The 11739-nt window shown below is 40.6% G+C and overlaps 1 protein-coding gene across 1 annotated transcript in view; it reads left to right on the plus strand.

Moving 5' to 3' along the window:
• Positions 1 to 730: 730 nt before the first annotated feature.
• The window catches only part of LOC104932704 (transmembrane 4 L6 family member 5), a 13291-nt gene continuing 2282 nt past the window's right edge, over positions 731 to 11739 (plus strand). The window contains exons 1-3 of the mRNA XM_019260928.2: positions 731 to 780; positions 1770 to 1946; positions 2656 to 2724. Coding sequence (XP_019116473.2) covers positions 1770 to 1946; positions 2656 to 2724 — 246 coding nt within the window. The 5' untranslated portion in view covers positions 731 to 780. The remainder of the gene's footprint in view (positions 781 to 1769; positions 1947 to 2655; positions 2725 to 11739) is intronic.

Here is an 11739-nt window from a genome sequence, read left to right on the forward strand (position 1 = left end):
ACACTTACTTTAATATTTACAATTATTGATTATTTATTATCTCTGTCCTCTAAATTCATATAAAACATTGTGATTGTTTTTATTTTGTCTTCCAACGTCAGCTTATGTCCGTTTCGTGTCAGCAGTGAAGTGATTTTCATTTTCAGGAATTATCCTGATGGACTGTTGAAGTTTGTGTTTCATTATTTTAGAATTTAGATAACTTAATGAGCTGATGAGACATGATAAGACTCAGTTATGGTTTGCTTTATTTTGAATGTATCAATTAACTGATCAGCTCTAATGGTTCACTCAGACTTCCATCAGCTGTGAGGAGGAAGGTGTGAAGTCGTCTGTTTGTCTGACCAGAGCCAACAGCTCATGACCTCATGTTTAGTTTGAAAATGTGTTTTGTTGTTTGTTTTGTTTTTAATTAATGATATGATTGATAAAGGAAAACAGAAATGATTCATTTCTAACATGTGATGAGAGATCCCTGTAACCTGACACAGCATTTTTACTAGAAAAAAGACAAGACAAAGTCAAAGACTTCGGACCCGTTGGAAGAACTGGACAATCCATGCTCAGCTGAACTTTTTTGATTCGTATAGATGGAATGATGCACCGGATGGAGCACATTGCGCAATAATCAGCTGGTTCTCCAGTCTACTACTGGAGGCCAGTGAACAAAGAAACTAAATGACCATGTCTGTTTGTTGTTTCCATATATGGTGGTATGGTTGCAGTTATAAAGGCTTGTTCCTCAGACTGACTCTTAACTGGATACTTCTGCTCTTCAGGGTGAGTTTGTTTTATTTTCATCTTCATGTGATACAGTGCATACTGTTAAAGAGGAACAAACATTAATAAAACATGAACATGAATATTTTAACCTTAACTGAGACAATCATTAAAAACACTCGTTCCAATCTTTCCAATTGTCTTTTTATGAAGATGATCACTAGACTAATCAATATTTTACATTTAAAAAACATTTCCAGTCTGTGTTCAGTAAAAGCTGTTATAGACTCAGAAAACAGCAGAGAAAATATAGTTTAAAAAATCCATAAATCTGAAAAAAACCTGTCAAACCTCTTAATCTAAAAAAAACATTTTAAATACTTTATATAATAAAGTACTACACTAATGTAATACTGTAATACTACACTTTATTTTCATATTTAATTGTAATTAAAGAGTTAGGATGAAGAGCTTTTTGATGTATGTGAAGGTCTGAGACATTTTCATCTGCTAATTAACAACTAAATCTTATTGGAATTTATTCAATTGCATTCAGTCTTAATTTATACCTTAATTCACACAAAAGTGATGATTCAGAATTAATTCATGGATTGATAAATGCTGGGTAATGTTATCTGTACAGTCTCAGGGACTTTAAAAGTTCTTTAAATGTAGAATCAAAGGTTTTCCAAACTTCTACCTTTAAAAGTAGACTCAAGGCAGCTTTTTCTCATTGAGTTTCATTCAGTGTGTCTCCATCCTCGTAAAACATGTTCAGATTGTTTAATCCTTAATATGATTCAGGTTGTTGAATTAGATTTACTTCATCAGTTCAGTTTGATTTAAGCTCAGTGAAGGTCGTGTTTGTTAATAAGGACTTCGTTAGATTAATTAATGAATGGCTCATTACTGAACCATTCATTACTTAATCATTTACTAATCATTCATTAAACATCAATATCAAAGATTTTAGAATAATTTACAGAGAAGAGGACGATTAGCATTTAGGGATTAACATAGCCTGACGGTAACCCTCTGATGCCAGACAGATGTGTGTGGCGAGGTGTCTTCAATGTGTCGGCGTCTCTCTGGTTCCCATGGCGATCATCTGCCTGCTGTCTAACATCCTGCTGCTGTTTCCTGACCTGAAGACCGAGTTCCTGTTGAAGGGTCATGTGACCAGAGAGGCTACGTGGGCCACGGGTGTGTGGGGGCCCGGGATACTGGTATGTGTGTGTGTGTGTGTGTGTGTGTGTGTGTGTGTGTCTACATGTATGTAGTGTGTGTCATATGTTGTGTGACACATGCAATGATGAGAAACTGTTTGTTTGTGTGTGAGTCTGTGAGTCATTTTCAGTTCTGTGTATTTTAGTATTTCTTCACGTGTTTTTGTATCATTTCTGACCAGATTATTATAAACACAACTACACACTGATTACATATAAAGAGACAAAACTACACACTGATTTTATATAAAGAGACAAACTACATAGTGATTCTATATAAAGGGACAAAACTACATACTGATTCTATATAAAGAGAAAAACTACATACTGATTCTATATAAAGAGACAAACTACACTGATTCTATATAAAGAGACAATCTACATACTGATTATATAATAAGAGACAAAACTACACACTGATTTTATCTGTAGATTTTTTAAAAATCTATTACTGCAGTAGATATTTGAAATAATCTCAATATTGTACTAAAGTACAGAATGTGAGTACTTGTCCTTAGTTTCTTTTAACCTAGTTACTTAAACATTGAATGATGTTATGGTAAATTTTACTTTACCATCATTCGAATGTGATCAATATCAAAACGTATATAATAACTTAAATATACTATACTATAAATACTATCAAGAAACAGACACATTGTGTGGTTTTTCATTCAACACTGAAGTTTGTCCTCATGTCTGATTTCAGGGTTTGATCACAGCTCGAGCTTTTGTGCAAAGCAGTAAAACCAGAGGATGCTTTGCATTCAGGAGTCAGGTAATTTATCAGGGCTTAACATTTACAGATGTTTCTCTCTGTGTCAGGTGTTATGGAAGTTTCTCTTTGTGTCAGGTGTTACATTAAATCAAATCAAATAAAATTTTATTTGTACAGCCCAAAGTCACAGAGTACATTTGCCTCGGAGGGCTTTACAATCTATACAGGGAGTGACACCCTCTGTCCTTAGACTCTCGGTTCCAGTGAGGAAAAACTTCACAGAACAAATCAACACAAACATATTGTACAATTACAATGACTGATAAAATGACAATGAATTACAATGAATGACAAAATGACAATGAATTACAATGAATGATAAAATGACAATGAATTACAATGAATGACAAAATGACAATGAATTACAATGACTGATAAAATGACAATGAATGATAAAATGACAATGAATTACAATGAATGATAAAATGACAATGAATTACAATGACTGATAAAATGACAATGAATCACAATGAATGATAAAATGACAATGAATTACAATGACTGATAAAATAATTACAGCAGCAGTGGAACCTGTGATAGAGACAGACAGATGCTCAGCAGCAGCAAATCATCAACTAACTATAAACTGTGATGGAGATATGGCAGCAATAATGACAGTAGTAATATGTGTAGTGGACGTCATGCAGGAGTCAGATCACAGCCAGCAGCCACGATCCACGAGAACCTGCTGGACGACAGAGACAGAAACTCCAGGGAAGAAGTTTAGTTAGTGACATGATTAATGAGACACGAATGTTTACAGATGGTGGTGGTGATGGTGACAGACAGAGTGGGAAAGAAAAGGTTTGAGTAGAGTTTTTAGTAAAGGAAGAACTGACTACATCTTCAACCAAATATCAGCAGCATCAGGCCCGGACTCAAAAGAGGACTCAGATGCAGAGTTTTGGCGGAGAGCTGTTTTATTCAGATCAACAATATCCTCGACTGAGTGAGGCTATGAAAAAAAGGCCTAAACTAGGGTAAACAGAAAATCACTCCAAAGGAGGAAAAAACTCTAAGCTATCTATTTAAGATTAACAAACTCAAAATCACTCTCAGCGAAGGAAAAACAAAAGGCTATGAAACTTAAACTTAAGGCACTCCAACGAGGCTGAGAATCACTAAGCTAACACAAGGAACAAAAGGGCTACGATACAAAGTTACAACAAAAAATCAACTCTTTCGCGGAAGGAAAACAAAAGAAACACTAGAGCTATGACGCTAGGACGTGGGGCTATGAAAATAAGCTTAGGTGAACGCTACGAGAGACGAAACACTTCGGCACAGGACAAAGGTAGAACGCAGACAATAAACACAGGGTAATGGGGAACAGGTGGAAACAATCAGGGGCGGGGAAGACAATCAGACCGTGACACATGAGGAAGGGGCAAGTGACCTGAAAGCGAAGGAGAGTTATCTTTCAAAATAAAACAGGAAATGACAAGACATAACAAAAACCCAACTTGACCTCAACCGGGTGTGACACAGCTAACTAAGGATGACCTGAGCCAGCACTAACTAAGGAAGTCTTCAGTCTACTCTTAAAGGTGTTGACTTGTCTGCCCCAGAACCCAGAAGGGTAGTTTGTTCCACAGATGTTCCATTTTAGATGTTTCTCTTTGTGTCAGGTGTTACAGATGTTTTCTCTCTGTGTCCAGATGTTGTGTCAGGTGTTACATGTTTGGTCTCTCTGTGTCCAGATGAGTGTCATGTGTAACAGATTGTTTGCTTATGTCCAGATGTTGTGTCAGGTGCTGTACTCCTGCATGTTCTTTTGGCTGCTGGGAGCTGCTGTCTGGTCAGTGCCACCGGTCTCTCTCAGGGTCCTCTCTGTTTTTGTACAACACCACCTCTGGTCAGAAATGGGGGTGTCCCACTAACCCTCCCAGATGTGGAGTCACATCCTGCTCTAGTTCCGCCGACCCTGATAAAGATGGGTTGGTGGTTATGGAAGAATGAAAGTGGAACTAAGGTGACCCTACTGACCCGTCTCTTGTCTCTGGTCTCAGTCATGCAGGCATTGTACAAGAGACTCTGTGGTCTGGAGTCTGTCGGAGCCCAGAGGTGTGGTTTCTGTGGAAGTGTAGCTCTGTTCAGTGTGATGGGGGGCGGCCAGTGACTGCAAACCCTCGTGGGCGGAAACATCCTCAACTCACTGCTGGGCCTGATCCTCGGACAAGGTTCTGCCACAACAAGGTCGGCGTGCTCATATCCTGCTACCTTCACTAGGACCAGATGTTTTACTGTTGTTTGTCCAGATGTCGTTGTTTGGTCTGTACAGATGTTTTATCTGTTACAGGTAGTCCAGTCTCGGTGTGACGTGTCATGGATCCGAACCAGAAGTCAAGCTATAAGAAATTCTATTTGGTGGGGACCTGATCGTAAGGTTCAGGTCAAACCTTTCAAAATGAAACAGCACTGATGCACTTTTGATAAAAAAAATAACTTTAAATATTAAAAACAGCTCAACCTGAGTTGACGTTAAAAGATGAATTATTGTTTTATTTTTACATTTTTTTAGATTACAAATTTCTTCAAAATCTTAATCTTAAAAAATGCAAAACTCAATAGTATCATTTCAATGATGAAACTAATTAAATAATTAATGTAATTTATTTCATTTGAGTATTATTTTAATGGCTCTTTAGTGTACAAATTTAGTATATTGTCAAGTTGTGGATAGTTATGAAATATATTGATAAAAAATTTTTCACACTTGATTGATTTCTTTTGCATTTGTGCATTTTAATTAGGTTCATTTATTAAGACAGTTGTTTTATTTGATCTAACTAAATATCAACATGGACATTTCTTCAGTGATTGGTTACATCAGAATCATCACATTCACTTTTTATTAGGGATTGCTCCGATAACATTTTTGGGGCCGATACGATCACAGGAATCAAAATCTGCCGATACGGATACCGACAACAGAAATGATGGGAGAATAATAATTCTCCATGTCCTGTATTTACAGTCTAGCCTTAAAGTGGTAAAACCATTGTACTAAAATAAATAAATACAATCAAGATCTTTTATGTACCACAAACAACTTTTTTATTTGTGTAACAGTAAACATACATGCTCTGTCAAGAGCAATAGATGAAATAAAAAAAATAAACTATCCACTGGCCTCACCCCAAGTAAGGCAAAAAAAAAAAAGGCTGTCGAATCATTTTAAACAAAAGAGGCAGTTTACTGCCACTGGCATCACTTAATAGCCCTTAACTATAAGGAAACACAAAAAACATCCACTTGATGGAAAAAAAAATATTTCTCATTATTCTCTATAAGAGAGTAGTTTACAGATTATGGATAAATAACCTTAGCACAAACAAACAAACAAACAAACCTTAACTATGAGAGCAATAAGCAAGTTCCATTATGGGACAAAAAACAAAATGTATTCCATAGATGAAACAAAATAAACAGCCTCCCAAGTTATGCCAACAAAAATCAAAGACCAAAACTGAAGAAAAACAGGGCTCTACACTACGCTTAGGCTACCATATTTTCTTTTTAAAGTGGACCATCCTAAATATTCTCATGCATAAATGGCAGTTTTTTTCTTTATAAGTATAAGTATCCCTGCATTTTTGGAGGTAAACCACTCCTTTTCTCATCCATGACATGTGCGGCGGTGCTGAATAGTCACTCGCTATCCACACTGGTGCATAGTGTACCAAGTAGACTCGTCTGCAAGTGCCGGAAGCGCTCCTTATTAGCCTACCAGTAAGCAACGGCTGTCCACTACGTGGCGTTAGGCTGCAGACAGGTACATCACACAGCAGAAAAACAACAGTCTTAGGTAATTTTATGTCACGTCAAAAAAAGTCTCGTATAGCGATCTGCTTTTCTGATCTGCACTTTGAACGCCCACCGATCAACCTGTTTAGAGTCCATATCGGCCGATGCTATCGGAGCATAGCCCTACTTTTTACTTTGACATTTTATTATTTATTGGTTATAATAAATAAATCAAAATTAAAAAAAAACAGTCAAAGTTTTAACAAACAAAAGAATGAATGTATTTAAATTCACTTACGATAGAAGGAGTCATTTGAAGGCAAGATTTATTTAAAAAATCATGTACAAACAAACAAGACTGTCGAGAGATCAGCATGATGATTCTGATTGGACCCTGGAAACAGAAATGTTCGGTTGGTGTGTCCAAACACACTGACTTATATCAGATGGTTTAGCCTGTAAACACACTTCAGGAGAACAGGAGAACTGTTCTCATCCACCTGATAGAGTACCAACACGCCCACCAACATGGACACAGTGGAAACACTCTGGAACCTCAGAGGATAAAAACAATCTGTGAGACCGGGTCCAGAAACAAAACCTTCTCAACACATTAATGCAGGAACAAAAAGTCCAGTGTGTGTGCATCAGATAAAACTGTACCAACTGATAAAAACTAAAACATGTGATGCTGTTTTGTGTCTTTTCTTTGAATGAACGTGTTTTGTTTTCCTGTCCACAGCCTCCAGGTGGCAGTGGAGTGTACCACACACTTCAGACACAATCAGGGAAACCGGCAACCGGTGGTGGGGGATGTTGCAATTTTAGCTCAGGCGCATGACGTAATTTTGGTGGCATTACTGCCAGAAGTGGCAGTAGTTGGCCTAAATCTGTTTCCTGAAGAAGAAGAAGAAGAAGAAAGAAGAAGAAGAAGAAGAAGAAAGAGCCGACCATTAGGAACTTTGGCGTGGAGTTTTTCCTTCAGTTTTTCTATCCCTGACCAAAACGATGGATCTCAACATGAAGCTCTTGCAAGTGCTACTCGAATGCAAAGTTACGCCATGGTAAACAAGGTTTTTCTTCCCATCTCCGGTTTGAATGACGTGTTTTTTGATTGTTTTTTTTATTGGTTGTCAGTTGTGTGTGGGGGCTCCCGGTTTCCCAAAAACCCCTAACCCCCTAACAAATGTGTGGGTGTGGTGTGGTGTTCTGGTGTTGTTGGTGTGTGTGTGTGTGTGTGTGGTGTGTGTGGGCAGGCTGGGTACGTTTCTGTCCAGTGCAGCACCTCCCTGTCAGCTGATCCGGACCGGGTGGGTAGATGTGTGCTGAGGGGAGTTATGCCGGCGTTGTGCAGATCCTCCTGCTCTGTAACCCGTGAAGTTATGACCAGGTCCCGGGAGGAAGACCCTGGGGGGGGGGGGGGGGGGGGGGGGGGGGGGCCCCCCACAAAAATATCATTACGACGACTTTTAAATGTTAGTGACAGTTTTTTTTTCATCACAGACAAAAACAGCTCATGTGTTTAACATCCCTGATTCTCTAGGCTTCTCACCTCTGTGGTTGTTGTACGAGTGAAAGACCTGTCCTGTAGGACAACGCACTGCAGCACCTGTGGCAACACACCCACCCGACACGCACGACGACGCGACAGGGGCAGTAGTACCTGCCGTCTCTGTGTTCTCTCACGCATCTGTCGTTCAGTCCCGCACTCATCCATGTTCACCCTCTTTCCGGCATCTCGTGGCTTCCCTGAACAGAAACAGTCACGACTTCTAGATTTCATGTTTTCTAAAACATCCCCTAAAACTTCGTTTACCGCCACGACATAGATTTACATGTATTCTATAAAGGTCCACGAACTCTACGATTTCATGTTTTCTATAACCACCGTCCACAGACTAAGATTTCAGTTTTGTCCTGTAAAACAGTCCCCACGACCTATAGATTTCCTTGTTTCTATAAACACGAGTCCAGACTATAGATTCATGTTTTCTATAAACGTCCACACAATAGAGTTCATGTTTTCTATAAAACGGGTCCACGACTATGAATTTATGTTTTCTATAAACGGTCCACGACGAGAGATTTCTTTTTTCTATAAAACGTCCACGACTATAGATTTCAAATGTTTTTTTCTATAAAACCAGTCCCAACGACTAGAGATTTCATTTTTCTATAAAACATCATGAGCATGTAGGATGCAGTGTTTTACTGTCAGGGACTCAGGAGCCATAGGGCGCAGACCTCATAAAGGGGGTGAGAAGACGGAACCAAGGTGAGCACAGACACGGACCTCTTTGTTGTCAGGTAAACCCGACCTTTGACCTGTTTTAGTGCCGCTGATCTGACGGGAGTTGCTCTGACTTTAAAATATGACACATGTGACGCCAGATGGTCGGACAGGAAATGAGCTGCGGATCTAATTAACTATTCATAACACACACACAACACACACAAACCACACAGACACACACATGTAATAACTCACCCTGCCTAAGGGTTCAAGGCCCATAAATCAAACTCCTAAGAATGGAGGAGGGTGGACTGCTGGGGATTGCAGACAGACTGATGGGGAAATAAAATGAATGTGCCTCTTTGTCCATGATTGTTCAGCTGCAGTCTGTTTGTTACACAACTTCCGTGTAGTGTTCTCCTTTACACTATGAGGAAGGTGAGGTGAGGGGTATTCATTGACGTGGACGTTGGACTGAAGTAGCGAGTATCTGAAGTAGCACCATCGCGCAGTATCAGACACTTTCCTGTCCAAAGAATCAGTGGGGGCTGAAACCAAATGAATACCCCTTGCCTCAGACTAGTTTTCACAGATCTAACTAATTTTTGATTGTGGATGAACTCACAGTTTTAATTAACCAGTCATGAGTGTCCATACAGAAACCAGAACCAATGACTGTGCTTTTGCTGGTGGTTCTGGTTCTGGACTCACCCGGCCCCCTTGTACGGCTCGTCCAGTCCCCACGCAGTCGAGCCACGTCCCTGCCACTCCAGCCTCCTCTGCATCTCGTTGGCGGTGGTATTTGACGGTGATCCGGGCTGGGTCGCCTCGGAGGTTTGAAACTGGACTGGGCACCAAACACTTATTCACCCGCCGGCCAACCAACGCGCTGAGCCCAGAAGGAACCTAAACCAAAACAAATCCACAAACTGATCAAATGTCAGATGAGAAATTATTTATAAATATGTTTAATTTGAAAATTATATTGAAAGATGTTAAGTATGTAAATATTCGTGAAGCAGACAGAAATAAATATAAAAACTAAAGATCAAAGACTCAACTCGGAGTCTGATGAGTCCTGATGAGTCCTGGACATAAACGTCCTGTCGATAATGTGCAGCGCGTGCAGACACAGACAAATACGAACAAGGGCGGGGACCAAGCGGGCGCGGGCGCATTTCACGTGTTGTCTGGAAATGGCGGACATGCACTAGATTTTGAAACAAAAAAGTTGGTTCTGATTTTGTGAGATGTTTACATCGTATTGTTTGACCCGAGGCTGCGTGAAACGTGGTGTGACGTTGTCAGAACTGCAATCCGGAGGACGTGTTTGTTGTTTTTGGGGTGTATTTCTGACATGATGCGGAGATTTTAACAGGGACTGATAAATGCAGCATGACTTTTTGCATATGCTTCTGGGTCCTAGTGCTTCTGGTTTCAGCTGAAAGAGAGTGAAATGAAATATAACTAAACTTCAGTGGACTGTAACGTGTAACCTGCACGAGAAGGAGAGAGAGGGTTTTTCAGTCAAGGGAGAAATGTGACTGCATCTCACCAATACCGGCCTGAACTAGGAAAAACCCTGAAGAGACAGACAGAGAGAGAGGGGAGGGAGGGGGTTCCCCTGCAAGTCTAATCCTATGGCAGATAACTAAGGGAGGGACCTAGCCAGGCACTAACTATAAGCTTCTAATCAAAAGAGGAAAGTCCTTCAGTCTAACGCTAAAGGTGTTGACCGTGTTTCTGCCTCATGAACCCGGAGAATGGTAGTTATGGGTTCCACAGAGGAGGAGCCTGATAGCTAAAGGCTCGGGCTCCCAATTCTACGTTTTGGAGACTATAGGAAACCAAGAAACACAAGGAACCACAAGGAACCCAGCGTCACTGAAGCGCAGTGTTCTAGAGGGTAAGAGGTACTATTAGCTCTTTTAGATATGATGGTGCCTGACCATGAAGAGGCTTTTGTAGTAAGATTGTGAGGGGGGTCATCTCGCCGTCTCCAACACATCGGTACGCTGCTGCCGGGACCGAGCCAAGGACAAGGCAGACGCCGTGGTGTCTTGGGGTCCTGCAGAGAACGTGATTGCTGCAATCTGCCATCTCTCTCAGGACTTGAGGTATACAGGAAAGCCGTTTGTGGCTGATTCCATCCCTGAACACAAAAATATTTGAGTCACGTCCACTATGGCAGGAGGCTGAGGTCCGATCAGAACCAGAACCTCACGCACCAAGAACAGTGTCTAATCTTCAATGTCGGCGCTGACTTCCCGACAGGCCTGGAGCCCTTCTACACTGACCCTCAACAATCAGACTGACCCAGGATACCATGGCGTTTACATCTAACACACGTTGTAATTGGAAAGTTTTATTGAACCTCAGTTTCCATTCATGGTTGCAGGCTAATTTAAATATTCTGCATTTCACATCACCTAGTGAATACTTTGTATATTTTCTGCACAATCTAGCTCAGCTCTTTCCATTTCAAAACAGATGTACATATATTGTATGTTGTGGAGAAATCACTGAGTCAAGGTCAGTGGTCAGGAGTTTCAGAAAGGGGGTTTCAGGAGCATCTGATGTCTGATGCTGTTTATTTAATTGACGCTTGGCCAGAAGGAGAATCAGAGACCACGCTCAAGTTCTCGAAGTGCCTGAGTTGGTCTAACATGGAAAAAGGGGGGGGGGGGGGAAACTGCCCACTTCATCCTGTGGGGTGTGGGGAATCGACTTTAAAACCCAAGATAACACCACAAATACTACAAATACGCCCAGAATTAGTCACAGAGAATAGTGCGTGTTACCCATGAGGTGTTTATTTCGGCAGCATGGTTCTAGTCTGGAGAGGGGGCGACAGGTCTGTGTGTTTAAACGATACCAGATTGGACCGTCAAAAAAACAAGCATTCGGTAGTATGTCTATAAGAAGGGCAAAGCAACAGGTCTCTGGGGACACATGACACCACACACAGTGATAATTAAGTAAAGGTGGCACCCATAGACATCTATACGTAGACGCCACAGTTGAGCGCTGAAATC

The sequence above is a fragment of the Larimichthys crocea genome, chromosome VII (genome assembly GCF_000972845.2).
Source record: "Larimichthys crocea isolate SSNF chromosome VII, L_crocea_2.0, whole genome shotgun sequence".
Taxonomy (NCBI): domain Eukaryota; kingdom Metazoa; phylum Chordata; class Actinopteri; family Sciaenidae; genus Larimichthys; species Larimichthys crocea.